The sequence below is a fragment of the Antedon mediterranea genome, chromosome 3, assembly GCF_964355755.1.
Source record: "Antedon mediterranea chromosome 3, ecAntMedi1.1, whole genome shotgun sequence".
Classification (NCBI taxonomy): Eukaryota; Metazoa; Echinodermata; class Crinoidea; order Comatulida; family Antedonidae; genus Antedon; species Antedon mediterranea.
Window position 1 is genome coordinate 535,565 of NC_092672.1, and position 19,999 is coordinate 555,563.

The window sequence follows — 19,999 nt, forward strand, 5'->3', positions numbered from 1 at the left end:
AGTTGAGAACAGTGTTAAACGGGATCGTACATTAATGTTTTTTGTTGTATATTGTTAAGTTTATCCTATTCTTTATCACTGTTCTCAAGTATACCAAAATGACTATAGTTGAGAACAGTGTTAAACTGAATCGTACATTAATGTTTTTTGTTGTATATTGCTAAGTTTATCCTATTCTTTATCACTGTGCTCAAGTATACCAAAATGACTATAGTTGAGAACAGTGTTAAATGGGATCGTACATTAATGTTTTTTGTTGTATATTGTTAAGTTTATCCTATTCTTTATAACTGTTCTCAAGTATACCAAAATGACTATAGTTGAGAACAGTGTTAAACTGGATCGTACATTAATGTCTTTTGTTGTATATTGTTAAGTTTATCCTATTCTATCACTGTGCTCAAGTATACCAAAATTACTATAGTTGAGAACAGTGTTAAACGGGATCGTACATTGTTGTTGTATATTGTTAAGTTTATCCTATTCTTTATCACTGTGCTCAAGTATACCAAAATGACTATAGTTGAGAACAGTGTTAAACGGGATCGTACATTAATGTTATTTGTTGTATATTGTTAAGTTTATCCTATTCTTTATCAATGTGCTCAAGTATACCAAAATGACTATAGTTGAGAACAGTGTTAAACTACATCGTACATTAATGTTATTTGTTGTATATTGTTAAGTGTATTCTTTATTCTTATTAATTGTACTAAATTATTAAAAGAAACAGTAGTAAGCATAACATTTCCCCACTCCTACATTAACATGGTAGGACATTGTAATGGTCGCAGGTGGCTCAACTTTATTACTGCAATGGGATGGACATGGTCCTACTACCACCTTACCATCCAATAGGATTCCAGTAAATTTCCTTTACTACCAATCATAATTCAGTAATTAAATGACCCCTTAAGTTAACAAGGAAATCAGCCTATCCCATTATACCGGTAGGCTTCGTCGTTACAGGCGTACTGCGGTAATAGTTGAGAATTTTCAACTAGCCAATTTGGTATATTTTATATACCTGATCTCAGACATGACTTGTAATATCGCTTCATTGACGGCAATGGTAAAAGAACAGAAAGATTTGATTGCAGACCTACAAACCAGCAATGGACAACATGATATGATTTTAATGCGGTACAAATTAGACTGATAAATAACAATGTTAGAATATAGGCCTACCATGAAAAGGAGAATGCATCTTATCGATGATATAGATTTTGAAAAAACATGAAAAAAAAAATACTTCTGTAACATCATATTTTAATCAATAGATGTAAACCCTCAGACAAATAGTTAAGAAAATATATATTTATCATACTCTGCTGCTGAGAACTTTCTATCCGAGTAAATTTGTAAATTATGTGTAAAATATATGCAAGTAAATCAGTAGTAAATGTAAATTTTCTTAGATTTTTTACGTGTAATGAATACAGTGGAACATTATAAAATAATATTAACCTATATAAACAATATTTCACAAATATTAAAAAGGCCTATGCTCGGTAGCTTTAAGGCTCTGAATTAAAAAACAAAAAAGTGAATAAAATCGTTACGACTTATAGTGTAAATATATTTCCATAATTTCGTTGTCACATTAGGACAGCAAAAACGTTTTAATCCGCAACCGAGACCAGGCAATTGATGTTTTGTTTTTAATCGTTTTTTGTTTCATAGCAATTAAAAGAAAAGAATATTCAAATATATTGAGTGGTTGTGATTTTCTGATTTGTGAGTAATACTGGACTAAGATAATGACAGGCCGAAACATCAATTTTAGTTGATTTTGTATTAATGACACATCACTAATATAACAGCTAAAAGAAAACTTATATTGGGCCAAAATAAAAACAGAGGGCGCTATCACAGAAACTATCAGCGCCTCATGTTTTATACCAATTAATAGAGGGCGGGCTATACATTGGTAAATGAAAACTATGGAACGCAAAGTGTGCCTTCAGTGAAAACGATAGTATCACAAAATCATTTAAACGGCAGTTACGTGTTTAATTTTGTTACTGACTGTGTAGAACATTTCCATTTGCGACAATCGTAAACGGTGAGCAGGTTGAGTTTTTGCGATGTATTTTGCATAAACTGCTCCTGGCCAGAATGTGTATACGTTGTATTGTACGTATGTTGAAATAATTTTGAACTACTATACAATAGTTAGTACAGAACAATAGAATAGACAGGAAAACTACTGTACACTACACACTCTTTGCTGATGAGGAAATGTTCTTGCAATCAGTATAAACTGCCATTGTGTCTCCGCTGTTGATTTGAAAATACAGTACAAAGAAAACCAGATTACAATATAGTACTGTCATTTAATGACGTACATATGACTTGCATTGCAGCGGTACCGATAGTGTAGAAGGTTTAAATGCAAATGTACAAGGGGTATAAATGGAAAAACTGTTTGTTGCAAACAATACAAAATTACATACAGAATACTTTCCACAAGTACTTTATTAGCTGTAATGCCAGTATACCTCTAAAATATTTACATCTCTACTGTCAATATAGATAAACATAAATTTATAAATAAGAAAATTGGGTTAAAATTATCCCAAAAATAAATCGTATTACTGTATCTAACTGTAGATATCCAAAATGTGACCAATGTTTAAACAATTTTCAGAAACCCTTAATCCCATTAAATATGTACAATGATTTCAAAGACAAATATCTATAAATCTTCAAGCAAAGGGAAGAGATTTGAAAATGAGTCTTCCCATAAATTGTCACAGAAAGGACTAGCATCATTGCTTAGTGGTGAATTTGGAGCGTCACTGAAAGCTGAATCACCAGAGTCACTCATAGTAGAATACGATGGAGATGGTGATAGCGGATCAGTACTGTTAAGACCCAGCAAGTCCGACAGCTCGTCAGTAAACCCATCGTCCACTTGATCACAATTCAGGATATCACTAATGTCAATTTTGTCTTCATTAGTAGTAATTTCAGCAACAGGTTCAACAACCATTGGAATGTCATAAGGTACAGAGAATGTTTGTTCATCTTTGTCGTCGGTGACTAACATGAGAGAGGCAACTGGCGGCTTGGAGTACTCGTGGTCGGTAAGGATCACTTCTTTGATGGATTCCACGTCTTTTGATGAGCTCCCCACCAGATCACTAGAGGATTCTGTGTTGGAACGGTCTTTTGTTGTTGTTCCTTTGGTCTCGAAGCTATTAGTGTTTGTTGAGATGGCATGCTCGGAATTGAGCTGCTCGATAAGTTGAAGAAGGACATCAGACTGGTGAAAAAAAAAATTGAAAATTGTACAATATTGCAGCATACAAAAAACTTATTGGTCTAATGCTCTGTCTACACTATCAAACTTAAGTGTGATATGCCCAAATATGGTGGTAATAATATGACATCATCGTGTCCATATATGGGCACATCACATTTTGTTGTCACATAAAGTTTGATAGTGTAGATAGAGCTCAATAATGTACCCCGTATGAAATTGTTTATATAAATAAAATAAAGATCGATATCTATGGTTAGAACACTGAACCCAACAGCTAATAATTACCAACAATAATCAGTACTCACCTCCACATCAGAATGGTCGTTAACATTGTTGAAAGCTGTTGGATGTGCACCTGCGGCAGAGGGGCTATGAGTACGGCAGACTCAGGGGATCCAACTTCTTTCTTTACAACCACACTCGTGGAGTCTAAAACCTAAAATAAAATCAAGAAAATCTGTTAGAAACAAAGTCAACAAACATACATAGGCAAGGCTAGTTTTGATTTAACTTTATTTGCCACAAAAAGGACAAAAACCATGAGCTATGCTAGTTAGGTGTATGTATGTATCATCATTTTAACTGTTGGTCTCTAGTTCAATGAGGGCAATTCATTCCACTTAAACCCTCAAACAACCAGCTACAGACTTGAGATACAACCACCTTTCATGCATTTATTTACCTTTTCCTTATCCATATTGTTTGAGCTCAGGAATAGCTTCAGACAGGCTTTCAGTTCTCTGTTTTCATTTTCCAAGGCATCATTTTGTGACCGAAGGAGTTTGTTTTCTTTTGTAAGCTTAGTGTTTTCATCTTTGATGGCATTCACCTCGCCTTCTATACCGTTTACGTAATCTTTTTTCCGATCACGCGCTGTCTGTGCAGCTACTCTATTCTTTAACTTCCTGTAATAATAAAATCATAAATATCTACATTTAGCCTGTTGTTGAAAAATGATTAGCTTAGCCGCTAGGTGAATAAATATTTGATTAAAAAAATTTATAACGGCATTTATATATGGAAAAAATGGTTTATTTTACAGTTTCTGAGCTGAAAAAAAACAATATTTCCTTTTCTTTAACTTTCATTTTAGTGAAACATGGAATAATGGAAGCTACTCTACAGTCTACATTATTTTGTAGGCTATGCCTAAATAAAGTAAAATTATCAAAAAGAGGCCTTTCCGGTTCCAACTACAAACAACGTCATCCAGTGATTAAATTACCATATGGTAGATATTGTTTGTTGGTTTAGGGCTAGGCCCGAGAACACCAGTTCCGGTTTTTATAGAAATTAATTTTGGCTATGAGCCTATGGTTTTTTATACAATTAAAATAAGTTTTCAGATTCTACGATACATACCTTCTAGCCATTTTTTGTTCAGGCGTAAGATGTGTTAATCGCTGCCTTTTTCTCGGCATTCCTTGTTTTGTGTATTGAGTATCAAATTCTGTACTATCAATACTTGGAGTGAATGCCAATCGCTGGGCCAGTTCAATCGATCTCTGATCCATCTCCTCGTTACTTCGTTTCTGTGTTGATGTCGGGCTAGACGAAACTAACATTTTAATCGGTGTCTGATTCTGGGAAATCTGGGCAAGTAGTATTCTAGAGGCCATGTTGACAATAACTAACCAAAAATATCTGCAATAAGATAAAATGGGCCAAAAAGCCGAGACAAAACACAGCTACTTTTCAGAGTTCTCACATACTTCGCCTTTCTGATATTTAGCAACTACTTATGTGACGATCTTGCAATCGGTAAATGTTCGTGTCCTTTTTTGATTGGCCAATACAACTAGCTTCTATAATACTGGTGGCGCTTTTCGAGTGTGTGAAATATATATCTGTTTGCATTTGTTTAGGTAAGCTATAATTACGTCATTGTTTTCCAAAAATAGTAGTGTATTGGAGGAATAATAGACCGAAAACGTGGAAGTCTGATGCAACGGGGTGTGATATTGTTGATTGTTGTGTACGACCCGTCTGTTGCCAAAATATTGCGTAAGCAATCGAATAATAAAAACATCACAATCACGCTAGAATTAACGACTAGAATAACGATAATGTTGTGTGAGACTGGTAATTGCCACGTCTCTGAGATTATATCTATGTGATTGAATTTTAAATTGAACGAGAATAAATACGTTAGTGACAGCTAAAATGAAATTAAAGGCCTATAAATTTTTGATTTGTTCTATATATGTGGCGGGCGGGACCGCACCTGGGGAATTACTCGCTACTTTTAGCTGAAATTTCCAATTGGTGGTTTATACAAGATAATTAAAGCAGTGATGTGATTCTCTTATCTATCTAGTTTTAATCACGCATTTCACTTTTATAAAACGTCTTCTGACAGAGTGCATAGCCTAAGTAAAGTGGTACCACAATTAGAATTATTTTGGGATCATTGCTTTTTAATTTTATAAATACACTCTGCCCTGATAGTCAATGGTAGTGTAATAATACGATGATAACACAACAATTATTTGGTGGTTCTCACACTTCTGTATGCCTACTTCAAAATGAACTTCAAACCAATTTTAATGTTAAAGCCCCATTCCCTACGTTTTTTAGATCTAATTTAAGATCACAAACTATATTTAATGTAAAAATAATACTATATGGTCCTATTGCGATAACTTTTTTCATCTTTAAACGGTTAAAAATGTGAAAAATAAGTCGATTCTAATCATTATAGCGGCCCGCTATAAATCCCAAAATGCATTGCGCGCGGATTGATATTTTTGTTTTTCACCTGTAATTCGCCCACTTTTCGATCGATCGTGAGGCCAAAACAAATGGAAGACTCCTAACTTTTCAGCGAAAATACCGGGTTTTCCCCAATTTGTATCAACGGAGTCTGGCAAAAATAGAAAGACAATTAATGCAGCAACTATACAACGTCAGGCTAGGTATATAGCTCGCGTACGATGTTCGTACGTTACCGATGTTTACCAGCTAGGCCTACAAAACTAAGCCTAGCTAGGCTAGGCCTAAGACCGTCCACGAGAGGTCGATCGCCGCGAGCTACTTAGGTAGTGCATTGTTTCTCACTTTTTATCATAATTTATCATAAAACGTACATTTAAGACAAGAAATGACATGGTTTAATGTTTTTAAAGTGATATATATGTATTATTTTCCAAAAAACGTCCAAAATTGCAGGGAAGGGGTCTTTAATGTTTGTTACTTGTTTATAAAAAAATAAACTAAACTAATTTTATGGTTTTAGGAACTTCCCACTTTACTTCCCAAATTGTCCAACATTTCCCTTGATATACGAAAAAAATGACATTAAACAGGTTAAATTAAATATCTTCTGTAAATTTTGAAATTGCACATTCATGGGCTTAATTTACATATTATTGAAAATACAAATATCGGCAAAAATATCAAATAAAATTGGTCGACGTTATTCTCAGTGCACAAGAAGTAGGCCTAAATCAAATAACAATAATGGAGCAAAATGGGAGACAGGTACAAAAGGCACAGGATCATTATTTAAGACATGAATAATCTTCCAAACAATATAACAACAACATTCAATGAATCCCTGCAACATTTTTTTAAATCATAACTGTAATGTTGAATTTTTCTTTCGCCACTTTTGCCTTTTGGACCTTTTAATTGTTAATTATATTTTCTATTGCATTATTTTGTCTTGTAGCTTTTTATTTTGTTTTTTGTTATAGGTCTAGTGTAAAGAATATAATCTGTGATCCATTTTAAAAAATCAGTACTGTAATACTAAGTGTATCTAAAACAAGGCCAACAGCCATAAGTCGCGTGCTAAAACGCATAGTGATACCGGACAGACCGACAGACCGACAGACATAGTGAACTATAGAGTCGCGTCCACGCGACTAAAAAGACAGAAAAAAAGTGCATAACTCGTAGTGGTCCATGCGACGATCGACGACGCATCATGACATGAAATAAGCGTCGGTCGTAAACACCTCACAACCATAACTACGTATACTGACAGTTGGATTTCCTGTGCAGCAGAACACAATAATAAACGCCATCCTTGTTTGACTTCGACTAAACTAAGTAACATAAATATTGCAATCAGATCTGTGTATGCCTATACACAGTACTACACCCGAGTTTTGACTAAACATAATTCACATTATAATAACCCGCCTATATAATGGTATGTGCCGTCTGTCCAATGATCAGATTTCCTATCTCAACGGTCACAAGACTTCAGTTATCCTAATAAATAGAGGTTCGTTTTTTTAGCTGACCACACCTCCATTACTCTGCCAGCTAGGTACACAATGTGTGATGTAAATGTACGATCTGAATGGCATTCTCTAGCCAAACGAGTCAATGTGTTGGAATCGTATATGAGTTATTATGATTCCAATCCAGATAAAGTTGACGGAAAGTTCTGTGTAGTTTTTGTTCACGGAAATCCGACATCATCATACCTCTGGCGCAACGTCATTCCGTTCGTGGAATCAAAATACCGATGTTTTGCTCCTGATCTGATCGGCATGGGGATGTCTGCGAAGTTACCTGGAGGCAGTCAATACACATTCATGGACGTATTTCGGTATTTGTCCGAGTGGTTCACGGCAGCTTGTGTTCCGCAGAAAGTTGTTCTTGTTTGCCATGATTGGGGATCAGCTTTGAGCTTCAATTGGGCTTACAAGAATCAGGACAGGGTCGTTGGAATCGTTCATATGGAAAGTCTTGTTTCACCGATTCCAAGTTGGGAGTTTTGGGAACAAAACTTTAAAGACCCGACACTGAAAGACGCACCGGAGGGCACTCCTGGAGTAATCGACGTCTTCAAATCATTTCATACTTCGGTTGGCGAGAAAGCAATACTGGATGACAATGTATTCATCGAGAAGCTTCTAGGAGAAGGAATAATTCGAGATTTATCTAACGAAGAGTTGGATATTTATCGAAAACCTTTCCTGGAGCCAGGTGAGTCTCGTCGACCTATGCACACCCTGGCATGCTCTCTTCCGATTGTAACACTGGGTGGAGAAGTCGTCCAAATCGTGAGTGCTTACAGTAAATGGCTATCAGAAAGTTCTGATGTGCCCAAGTTGTTTTTGAACGCCGAACCTGGTTTCTTTTCGCCAGTGATCAAAGCCATTACAAAGGATTGGCCTAACCACCGAGTCGGAACTTGTACTGGTTTGCATTTTGTTCAGGAAGATTCTCCAGATATTATTGGGAAGCAAGTGGTGGAGTTCTTGGATGAGTTGTAAGTTCTGAGTAGCACTCTTTGTATGCAGAATGCAGAACATTATTTTCCACACATTTAAACTATTTAGTGTCAAACGGAAAACAATATATTTGGTCACGTACTCTAACAGTGATATCAAATAATCAACTTGCTGAAACGATTGGCGATTATTAACAATACTTATTTTCGATTTCGATTGGCCTACTTAACTAGCTATCAATACATTTTGTTGAACTATTAACGCTACTGCTTTTTTCTCATGCTACATGTAATTTGCTAGCGATTATGTATGTATTTAGTATTTAGAATAATATTTTAATTCCGTTTTACAAAATAACGTAAAATGTAAACCATTTCGCTACAGGAATGCGTACTGTGAATAGAAGCGCCAGCTAAAGCATGTAATATTTGTTAAAATAAAATGTAACGGTACATAAAATATATATTTTTTATTTTGCACACTTGTTTCCTTGTTGTAGCCTACTACACTTGTATGGCTTGGAATTCAATGAAGTCGCTGCTCGGGGAATAAAAACACGGTAAAATGGAATGTGACATTTTATATTTTAAAAGAAAACAGAATGTGTAGGCCTATTTCCTGATACAAAAAAAAAATTGTATCCAGCGAATAGGTAAATTGTGTGACCGTCAAGCGTCAACAATCATAAACAAAAAGCACTGTTAAATTTGCATATGGATTATAGACACGTTCAGTCAACCAATGAAAACATTAATTGAATGCATGTGGTGGTGATGACCATGATATCATCATCACCACCACCGAACCATACATATCTATCTAAACACACTAGGCCCTACCAACCAAATTTGAATTTAAGAGTTGACGGGCTTCATCCATATTATTATTATTATTATTAAATCGCCTGTATCGTTTTAATCATAATTCAGACGACTAGCCTCCAAAATGTGTATAACCTTCTAGGCCTCCGCTACTGTTTAGGCTAGCGTGCGTAGGCTAGGCCTACAACACTAACTGTATTGAAAGTAGCCATACTAGCTAGCAGGACTCCCACACATCAAGGCCTAGGCTAGCTAGCTAGAGGGTAGGCCTGGACCTACTCGCTCCTCGCTTGCTTGGATATGCCTAGACTGTCTACTACCTACCTCAAATGTGTGCTTGGCCATCAGCAGTTAGTCCAGGTCTTCTATTATATTCCACATTAAAGCTTTTTTCATGAATAAGGCAACTGAATTTTACTGTTTTACCGTGTGTGTAGCCTCCGACGTAAAAAAGCGGAGATCACGTTGCACTTTTCTGACGATGATTTTGCCGCCCATGCGCCAACCAACCAAACGAGAGCCATCGATGACGTCGGCTCACCGTGCGTGATTGGCCAGTAGTTAAATGCGCAAGATAATAATAATACATGCATTGACAATTACAGTGCGAAATCAACAAATATACAGTTAGTTATGCAGCCTTTTATTTATTGTTTTTTGTGTACAATATCCTATCGTATTTTAAATAACAGTAATACGATAATTGACAAAAATATAAAGTAATTCTTTTAAATCTACAACAGCCATAGTTCTCAAATGTAAGACTATTTGCAAACAATATGATCTTATGATATGATATGATGATATAATCGTGTGTACAAACATTGTACACACGATTTAATACAGTACAATCTCAACAGGTCAAAGTTCACAACCGTGTTAAATTGGCATAGATGACAGTAACACTGTCATCTATGCCAGTATTACTGTAGTTCATCTATGTTTATACACTACAATAGTTCTACTAATTTGATAGAAGGTTTACAAAATATAAATAAATAAAAATACAAAAATATAGAAAAAAACAACAAAGACTTTGAATATTCGCTGCTTGTAACATTGTTATTTTATCAATGTAAAGCAAAAACATTAAAAATGTACAACAAACACCAACTCCTAATGGTAACATTTCCTTTAATAGGTCAGTTGGTACTTAATAAATCATTCATGTGCTTGTAACATTTTTATGTATCTCAAGGTTATTGGAATTCAACAATTCTTCATAATACATTCACATTAATGTTTTAATCATTTGGAAAATAAAACATTATTGACTATCAATAATTTATTTGCTGCAAAAAATGTTATTTGTCATTATTTGGAACATCATGAATGATAATGTAGCATATATGAATCTATTATTACAAGAAAATACTTTTGAATTTGGATTATAATCTTCTGTAGTACTACCTATAAATGTTACAAGCACCATAGGAGTTGGTGGCTGTTGGTACACATTGTAATATTTCTTTTCTATGGCTATTGTACATTATTATTCTACAACAGTGTTATGAATAGAGCAAATAAATCTATTCTATGTAATATTTTTACTTATTCAACTTTGCACTATGGTTGTTTGAATGGCAGGAGATAACAAGAGATAGTCTATAGGATATCAGAGGGGGTGTGTATTAATATTGCACAGAAAAATCCAATGACATAACATCCTCCCTCTGCTGCCACCCTTACAAAAAAAGTTTTAACAACCAGTTGCTCCTCTTTACATTTGGTCTCAATAACAGATTCATTCCATCATCGCTTAGTATTATACGTTGATAGCTGTATCGCTCCAGACTATCCTTACTTTGCGATTATCAGTACAGTATCTATTTTCATTGTGTGCTGATTGTTGGAATTGTAGGACAATTCATGTTTTGCGAAGGCGATAGTACTCATCCTCTTCATCACTTAGGTAGTGTGCTGTATGGTGCTTACTGGAACTGCGGGACAGTTCATATCCATCGCTGCCGTCCCAGCGTTCGTACAAAAGGATGTTTAACGTTTCTTCTAAAATTCTAGCTTCAGGAAACTCAACCTTTAAAAAGAAGCAAAAAATAAAATTTAGAATTCAATAATAATTTCTTCTTTTACAAAGTGTATATTTAATTATGAAAACCACTACTGGTATGTATTGTTGGTTGGAAACACTAACTTCATTCTCTACAGAAGAGATAACCATGTTAAAACTTTAAATTAAAATGCTGCTTCTTAGGCCTACTAGAATATTATTTAATACAAAAATATATGACATTCAAACATAAAGATACAAGAGGATTCTTAAAAGTAAAAATTCTCAAACAGATTTAAAAAAAGAGACAACATGCATATTGGAAAACAAACTTCCCTGTGTTTTTGGGAGTGTACAAATATTTGTGATGTGTTCCTCCTTACCTTTGTCTGCTTTCTTTCACTTGTATACACAATAGATGTACAACTGATTTCTGCAACTTTCTTATTATGTCCATAAAATGTCCAACAACAAATTTCCTCACTTCTTCCTGTCACATCTTTGACGAATACCACCCGACCGTTGAACCGTAACGACAACTTATCAAACATTTCTATGTTTTTTAATATGTTATCATCTGAGTTACTAAAAAGAAAATGTACAGATGAATATATAGTTAGTAAGCAATAGAATGTTGACATTTTAGCTTGAGTCTTTTATTTATCAAGATGAATTAGAACTTTGATGAAGCTGGATTTATGTATATACATCATTAAAAAGTAAAATATAAATTTGATGATTTCGTTTCTTACCTTGTATACGAATATTTATTATTTTGCCTGTTGTACAACAGTTTAACGATAGGCTGAAATGACAAAAATTAAAACTAATTTGATTGAAATATTAATCAGTACATATTATTTGTATAATTTCTTTTGTGCTTATATCGCTGACAAATATATATGTAAATTGAAGGGATTTCAGAATCCATTTTAGAATGACATGGCTATTGAATTGCTTAGTTTCAACTTCAGGCCTTGTCTTTTAACACACTCCTAAACTGCTCTTGAGGAGTGCTATTTACAACATGCCTTAATTTGGTAAACTTTTACACACAAAAATACAAACAGCACACCTTCAGCACCCCTGAATGTATTGAGGAGTGCAATTTGTAGCACACCTATGATTTTCAAAAGACAAGGCCTGCAACTTACTTTACAGGATGATGATATCAGCTTCTGAGCCTCCCTCGGTGAAGTGACAACCGGTACCCTACATATAGGCTCATACTCGTCATCTTTTCTTCGTCTCAATGTCCGTGCACAGTTATCAACTAGTCCTTGTACTAAGTAATATTTAGCCTCGCACAGCAGTTCTTCGATATCTCTTGTTGATTCCGGTAAAGGGGCTTGGCCATCTCGTAGATAGTTTAGAATGACACCAAAGTGTTTGCCACTTCTGTCTATCAAAATCCAACCTGAAACATGATGTCAAATAAATCCAAAATGCAATAATTATGCCATGTTATTATTGTTAACATTAAAAAGTTCAATTTAGTAGTACAGACAACATATATATTACATTAACAATTACATTAATTGTCATTTAACAAATTTTACTTTATTATATTAGCCTACTAATATTATATAGGCCTATTCGTATTGCTTAAACAACATTTTTAATCCAAAAAAAGAAAATATTATTGAATACAAATTACAAATACCTTCTGAATCTGTAAGAACCTCCATCCGGCCACTAAACATAGCACGTAACATGTTATCTTCTTTGGTCAGGGTATCAATGGTTGTGTAATGCAGAGAGCCACCAACATTTAGCTTCACATACTTACTAGGAGCACCCTTCACACGGCGACTAGTTGCAGGGGAACAGGTCGACGAGTGGCCTACCGAGCTCGTTGCGGTTAGGCCTGGAAGTGAAATCGTACTGCCAGTCGCTGATGTACAACTCGCCATTGGGACTGCTTCGGCCGACATACCGAATTAAAAGCAAAATTCTAGCTAACCTACGTCTTTAAGGAAAAGCTGGACTACCTAAATGAACTAGAAATCGTTTATTGTGGCATTTAATTTGCCATAAATTCACGGTGACAAATATAAACCTTTTCCGACTTCCATATTTTCATCGATGATAAATTTTGGAAACACCCAAAAACGTTGGTGGCGCTATAAACAATAATTAAAACAAAAGTGTACACGCCTTTTTGTATTGTAATGATTCACCATCGGAAGTAAAGTAAATAATCTTATCTTAATAATTTAATTATTATTACAACAAATCTATTAATAGATTTGTTATAAACATATAAATTAAAACGCAACCACAAGCTAGACCATTAAAAAGAGTCCAAGGAAGGACACAAGATGAGCCAGAGTGCTTGACAGAATAAAATAATTGAATTGAGATTAAGATAAAAGAATGCCATATCCAAAAAAAAAATTATTAAAATAAAAAAAAAACAAGAATTAATTAATATTTACATAAACATATAATAATATTGTTACAAATTTTAAGGTTTTTCGAAAGAAAGCAGAAAGATTAAAGCATATTTTATATTAAGTCAAAGAGGATTTATTTCAGTTATAAAGTACATATTGTATCAAACTTGTCATTTTAACTGTCTATAGAAATATTAAATACAAATTTAGTATTAAAATATGTGCGTATATAAATTGTATAATAAACAGCTATTAAAAATGTTCTGAAAGATTAAACTTATATAAAGTTACACATATAAATATAATAAATAAGTGAAAATGTTTAAAGAATGTTGTGTCATACATATTGCATATTTTTTTGATAAAATATTCGGTAAAATAACATGATAATTTCCCTAAAAAATGATAAGTTTACATCATAATTGGCTCAGAATTTTACAAATTATTATACAGTTGGGGCAGTGGTTTCAACCAAACAATTTGGTGGGCTTTTCTTCTACTTAATTGCATGTTAGCAGCATGGAAAACATTAAATTGCATTTTAAAAACACAGTTAAAAAAAGCATCACATATTATAATTTTTGGTCTGGACAATGATTTTCAGAATCCCCTCATCAACATTATATAATTCTGCTTGATGAAGTGATCTCTTTTAAATATATGATACAATGGACTCTCCCAATACCAGACACCTTTGACCTGACATAATATGTCTGGTTTTATGGAAAGTCCGGTATTTGGAGAGTTTCCAGTTTTCAAAGAGTCCGGTATTGGGAGAGTTGACTGTATATTGTTAATTTGCATATCAAATGTATTATGTGTTACAATATCAAATGTTAAACTAAAACTGTTTAATCATTGTGCTTTGTACCGTAACCATTGACAGCACTGAATTCACTTTGTTTGGAAGTAGTTACCATCTGATCTGATTTTAATCTCGATTTCACCATCCTCATACCCGCCTTCATTATCAAATAAAACCATCCTAACTGAATAAGTAAAAAGAATAAGTTTCCTAAATTACAATGCCATGGAATTGATGTGAACGCTTCTAGAAAACTAATCTGTTTGTACGCTGAATAAGAGTAATACATAAAAGGAAAAATTAAAAGACGAAAAACTATGAACGTTGAAAGCAGCAAAATGTTGACTAATGTGTATAATCTTGTGTTCTCCTTTTGAATCTGAAATTTAAATATGAAATTCAGTTTGAATTTAGATAAATAAGTTTTTGGTACTAATAATCTAAGTACAGTATGACTCAATTACAAATGGTGTATTCAATTTGAATCTGTTGTACTCTACAGAAAATCTGTTCTTTTACTACTGTAGTAAGTTAAACACATATAAAGGTCAATGTACAGACAAGTGTTAACAGTGATTGGTAAATGGTAAGTGGAAAACAGGCTGTATTCAGGTGTGGAGTGAGGATGTCCTAATATCCTCACAATGAATTAACATGACGTAGTTTGGTTGTCTATCATCACAAATCAAAAACTCCCTAGTATTTCTAAAAATTCTTATAAAACATAAATTTAAATTGTAATTAATAAAAATTACCTTTTTCATTAGTGCTCTTGCATTAAAAAATGGTGTAGTTGTCTCGGATAACAAGTAGCATGCTAAAAAGAAGTCTCCAAGTCCTTTTCTAAAATACTGAAATACAGGAAATAAGAATGGGTTCTTAGTAAGTGCTTACAGTTGAGTTAATTAATATAGTTTGGCACAGTGTTTGTCTAAAGTCAAAGTAAAATATATTCATCCTTAAAAGAAAATTGGATTGAGATATAAATAAACATATAACATTCAATTTCTTTCTGGCTGTTTTATTTTATCGTTTTGATTTAGCTTTTTGCTTATTTTATTTTATACTTACTAATATAACTGGAGGACCACAAAGAACAATGAGAATATGGTGGTAAACAAATATCCCTCTGGCATTCACAAATTTTCTCACTCCTGTCCAGTATGGTAATCTTAAAATTTCCAATTTAGAATGTCGATACACGATAAACATTGTATAAATATCGTAGGTGAAGTAAGCTGTGTTTATGACACTGTATGGCTCAACCAACCACCATCTGTTGAACAATTAATTTAAATTAACATATTAAATTAAATAAACATAACATATATAAATATAAAAATAACCTATTATTATATTATTACCTAGTGATTGTAGTCTAACATTCTCAATAAATTATGCTTTTGCATTAAGCTCTGTCTACACTATCAGTATCAAACTAGTTTGACAACAAAAGTGTGATGTGCCCAAATATGGTAGGGATATGTCCAGATATGGTAGTGATATGACATCTGCCAATCTGTGTTCCTGGAAATTTAATTTGATATATAATACAGTTACAGTATATGGCACTAATAGAAGGTGTGGCCAGATCAACGGATGTTCTGTCTTCTTGGTAACAAAAAACTAGAATGACCTACCTGTCATGAATGACATCTTGTTTGCAAAATACAACAGCAGTCAAACCAATGATAGATGCAAGTATGCCTTGCAGGATGCATACTAGCCTAAATAAAATTAAAACAACACCGTGTTAAAACAATCAATTTAATACAGTCAGTAGTTTCAATGATTGTCAGACGATCGGGTCTATTTCAATACGATTGTATGTGGTAACCCATTTGAATGGTTGAGTGTCACAGTCATGCAAAATAATAAGATGGCAAAATAAAAAAAATAGGAGGCCTCTCAGACCAGACTTCCCAACTCTATCGATATTTTGTGTCATCATCCGCTACAACATGGCTAAAAAATACAATTTCTCAAGATTTTTGGAATAAACATAAAATATATCCAATTTAGAGCCTACTTTCTATGACCTCTAGGCTGTAAATGGATAAGAATTAAGGGGTTTATTAAAAGGATAGGCTTTATTCGGTCCACAATATTAAAAAGATCGTTTAAATTCATGAATTGATTAAATAATATAGTGAAATATTGAGTTGGTAACTGATTTTCCTGCCTTTGATACATCATTATTAATATACCATCATGTTTACTATTAAAGACCCCTTCCCTGCAATTTTGGACGTTTTTTGGAAAATAATACATATATATCACTTTAAAAACATTAAACCATGTCATTCCTTGTCTTAAATGTACGTTTTATGGTAAATTATGATAAAAAGTGAGAAACAATGCACTACCTAAGTAGCTCGCGGCGATCGACCTCTCGTGGACGGTCTTAGGCTTAGTTTTTTAGGCCTAGCTGGTAAACATCGGTAACGTACGAACATCGTACGCTAGCTATATACCTAGCCTGACGTTGTATAGTTGCTGCATTAATTGTCTTTCTATTTTTGCCAGACTCCGTTGATACAAATTGGGGAAAACCCGATATTTTCGCTGAAAAGTTAGGAGTTTTCCATTTGCTTTGGCCTCACGATCGATCGAAAAGTGGGCGAATTACAGGTGAAAAACAAAAATATCAATCCGCGCGCAATGCATTTTGGGATTTATAGCGGGCCGCTATAATGATTAAAATCGACTTATTTTTCACATTTTTAACCGTTTAAAGACGAAAAAAGTTATCGCAATAGGACCATATAGTATTATTTTTAAATTAAATATAGTTTGTGATCTTAAATTAGATCTAAAAAACGTAGGGAATGGGGCTTTAATATTATACTATAGATTCCAACATATGTCGTATTCGATTTAGACTTTCACCGTTGGCGTTGAGTACAGATTTTCCATTGAGTACTTCTTTAAACGGAGTATTTTGAGCGTTGAGATTGTTCTTAACGAAAAACCTTTCGTTGTCAACGTTTTCTATTCGAATGACTTTCTGTTAAGCACAAATTTACAATTCGAATACAAAAAGTACTCAACGAATCTTTACGTTGACAACGAAAGTTCCCAATCGAATACGACAATTGTCAATTCTATTGACTTCTATTTTTTAATAGCGTCCTCTATGGTTCCTCAATTAGTACAACATACACCTGACCTATTTTTTTAAACAGGCGAATACGTGTGTCTCGCCCTGAACGTGATTTACGGTAGGCCCCAACACACAGCAAGCCTAGGAAGGCTGAGAAAAGGAAACAACACAAACCTATTTGCAACTTCGGTTGTAACACCTTCTGAATTTTCAAACTTTCTTGTGTAAGGTCGTAAGATATTGCAAAACAAACCAAATAGTAAAAAGAAAAGCACTAAAGATGATATAAACAAATTCAAAAGCATTTTCTCTCTCGGCAGTCGATCGACGACCAAAACAGAAGTCGAGCGAGGGCTTGTTGGCGCCCTCTACAATTCTTAATAATAACAACAACCAGCCAAACACACATCAACATTGACATCCAAAAAGCAGATAGCTGCATGTTTCTGTAGATAAGAGCATGTCACTCCACCACCAGGACATCAGCAATAATATGTGTGTACTGCAAGCACGAGACTTACCTAGTAGTAGTAGTACTTGGGAGCTACAGTGACATTTTAACCATGTCCATAGTTACTGTTCAAATTGGACAATGTGGCAACCAAGTTGGTCTGGAGTTGTTCAACACTGTAATGGAAGATGTGAGCAGTGACTCTACCAAACATTCCACCTTCAATGACCAAACACTCACAAGGTTCTTTGATGTCCCAGAGAGCAGCAAAGAGAAAAGACCGGTTGCTAGAGCAGTCCTTGTCGACATGGAAACCAAAGTGATTCAGAATATGTATGAGGCATCAGAAAAGTCTGGCCGATGGAAATATGGAAACCATCAGTATTTTTGCCAGAAGCGAGGCTCTGGTAATAACTGGGCAAATGGATTTTCTGTACATGGACCCAAGGCTGAGGAAAGTGTTTTAAACATTGTGCGGCGGGAAGTTGAGAAATGTGACAGGTTAACAGGTATGACAACTGTATATTGTGTAAACACTCACCTAAACTTAGTGAAGACTTTAGTAAAAACAATGAAGATTTTTTTTTTTTTTCAGGCTTCTTGAATCTGATGAGTCTTGCAGGTGGTACTGGATCAGGCGTGGGTACCAGATTAACACAGAGTCTCAGAGACAACTATCCACAAAACTTCATTTTAAACCAAGTTGTGTGGCCTCATAGTAGTGGAGAAGTCTGTCTCCAAAACTACAACACTGTATTGTCACTGTCCCATTTGTACAAATCATGTGATGCAATACTTCTTCTAACCAATGACAACCTGAATAAGATCTGTTCACAACTTCTTGGGATTAAAAATGTTGGGTTTAAAGACATGAACAAGGTCATAGGTCACCAACTTGCGTCAGCTTTTCAACCAGCATATGTGCATGGTCAAACACTATGGTCATCTGTTGAGGAAACCTTTGAACATTTGGTAGCACATCCAGAATATAAACTTGTAACATCAAGGTGTGTTCCACAAACTTCTGAACGATCGATGGAGTTTAGTACGTACAATTGGCCAAGTCTGTTGAAGTACTTACGACAGATGTTGATTGTTGATTCCTACATGGACGAAGGTATATGTCATCTGCTGTCATAAACACACACTTTATTTTGTAGTCTGCCATGCACCAGTCTAGTAATTTCATGGGAATCATTGCTATAAAGCAGAGAAAAAGTACATTTTAAAATTTTGCTAATCAAACTGAATTTAGTCTAGAAATATTTTGTATTTGTATGCTTTGCTATACAATTTTATGTGGAGTAGTAAAGCAGATTTGTATAGCTTTTTTTAAGGTTCAATTGCAGTAGGTGTGAAAAGTATTCATACTGTAAATTTTAACCCTATTATTACAGCACACTTTGTTTATTTTTATAGGTGTTAATTGGCACGTTAAGGTACCACCTGCATCTTCCAACCAATCAGCATCCAACTACATCAAGTCCATTAGTAATCAACTCATCCTTCGAGGAAAAGATGTCACGCTGGCAGACTGCCAACATTTCAAAGACACCGCTTTATATGCAAACTGGATCCACCCAGACTCCGCCATGTCGGTTCTCTCACACCATCATCAATTCCTTAAGTACGAGAAGTCTGCAACTTTGCTAAGTAACTGTCAGTCCCCGGTAAAACCTTTAGGGAAGTGTCTGGATAAAGGCTGGCAGATGTTTGCGATGAGGGCGTATGTTCATTGGTACACTAGATATGGCATGATGGAGGAAGACTTCATTGACTCATTTGCTTCTCTGAAACAGGTGCATCATAGTTATGCAAATATTTGATGTCTCTCATTGAAAATGTAAATATCTGAAAGTAATTGTAATAACTGTATGCAGTAATATAATAAAATAAGCAAATACAGTAAAATGTAAATATCTGAAAGTAATTGTAATAATGATTAATAATCAAATATA

General features: G+C 34.4%; 6 protein-coding genes across 6 annotated transcripts in view; 2 read left to right on the forward strand and 4 right to left on the reverse strand.

Moving 5' to 3' along the window:
* The window catches only part of LOC140044399 (pre-mRNA-processing factor 19-like), a 115,000-nt gene extending 105,266 nt beyond the window's left edge, over window positions 1-9,734 (reverse strand). The window contains exon 1 of the mRNA XM_072088890.1: window positions 9,603-9,734. The gene's annotated coding sequence lies outside the window, so the exon portion shown is untranslated. The remainder of the gene's footprint in view (window positions 1-9,602) is intronic.
* LOC140044398 (X-box-binding protein 1-like) lies at window positions 2,461-5,020 on the reverse strand. The gene is made up of 4 exons (XM_072088889.1): window positions 4,631-5,020; window positions 3,951-4,173; window positions 3,574-3,704; window positions 2,461-3,268 (listed from the first exon to the last, which is right to left on the reverse strand). Exons 1-4 carry the CDS (start codon window positions 4,885-4,887, stop codon window positions 3,097-3,099), a joined length of 783 nt encoding a protein of 260 aa, XP_071944990.1. The 5' UTR covers window positions 4,888-5,020; the 3' UTR covers window positions 2,461-3,096.
* On the forward strand, window positions 7,552-8,499 carry LOC140043421 (coelenterazine h 2-monooxygenase-like). Its single transcript, XM_072087930.1, has one exon. The coding sequence runs from the start codon at window positions 7,552-7,554 to the stop codon at window positions 8,497-8,499; it is 948 nt and encodes a 315-aa protein (XP_071944031.1).
* Window positions 9,735-9,905: 171 nt separating the features above from the next.
* On the reverse strand, window positions 9,906-13,690 carry LOC140044405 (BTB/POZ domain-containing adapter for CUL3-mediated RhoA degradation protein 3-like). The gene is made up of 5 exons (XM_072088895.1): window positions 12,950-13,690; window positions 12,441-12,703; window positions 12,039-12,091; window positions 11,670-11,871; window positions 9,906-11,313 (listed from the first exon to the last, which is right to left on the reverse strand). Exons 1-5 carry the CDS (start codon window positions 13,218-13,220, stop codon window positions 11,146-11,148), a joined length of 957 nt encoding a protein of 318 aa, XP_071944996.1. The 5' UTR covers window positions 13,221-13,690; the 3' UTR covers window positions 9,906-11,145.
* A 126-nt stretch (window positions 13,691-13,816) lies between these two features.
* LOC140044406 (TLC domain-containing protein 3A-like) lies at window positions 13,817-17,927 on the reverse strand. Its single transcript, XM_072088896.1, has 5 exons — window positions 17,765-17,927; window positions 16,128-16,214; window positions 15,559-15,763; window positions 15,243-15,338; window positions 13,817-14,866 (listed from the first exon to the last, which is right to left on the reverse strand). The coding sequence occupies exons 1-5, from the start codon at window positions 17,893-17,895 to the stop codon at window positions 14,534-14,536; spliced, it is 852 nt and encodes a 283-aa protein (XP_071944997.1). The 5' UTR covers window positions 17,896-17,927; the 3' UTR covers window positions 13,817-14,533.
* A 75-nt stretch (window positions 17,928-18,002) lies between these two features.
* Window positions 18,003-19,893, forward strand: LOC140044404 (tubulin delta chain-like). Its single transcript, XM_072088894.1, has 3 exons — window positions 18,003-18,550; window positions 18,637-19,158; window positions 19,461-19,893. The coding sequence occupies exons 1-3, from the start codon at window positions 18,154-18,156 to the stop codon at window positions 19,865-19,867; spliced, it is 1,326 nt and encodes a 441-aa protein (XP_071944995.1). The 5' UTR covers window positions 18,003-18,153; the 3' UTR covers window positions 19,868-19,893.
* Window positions 19,894-19,999: the final 106 nt, after the last annotated feature.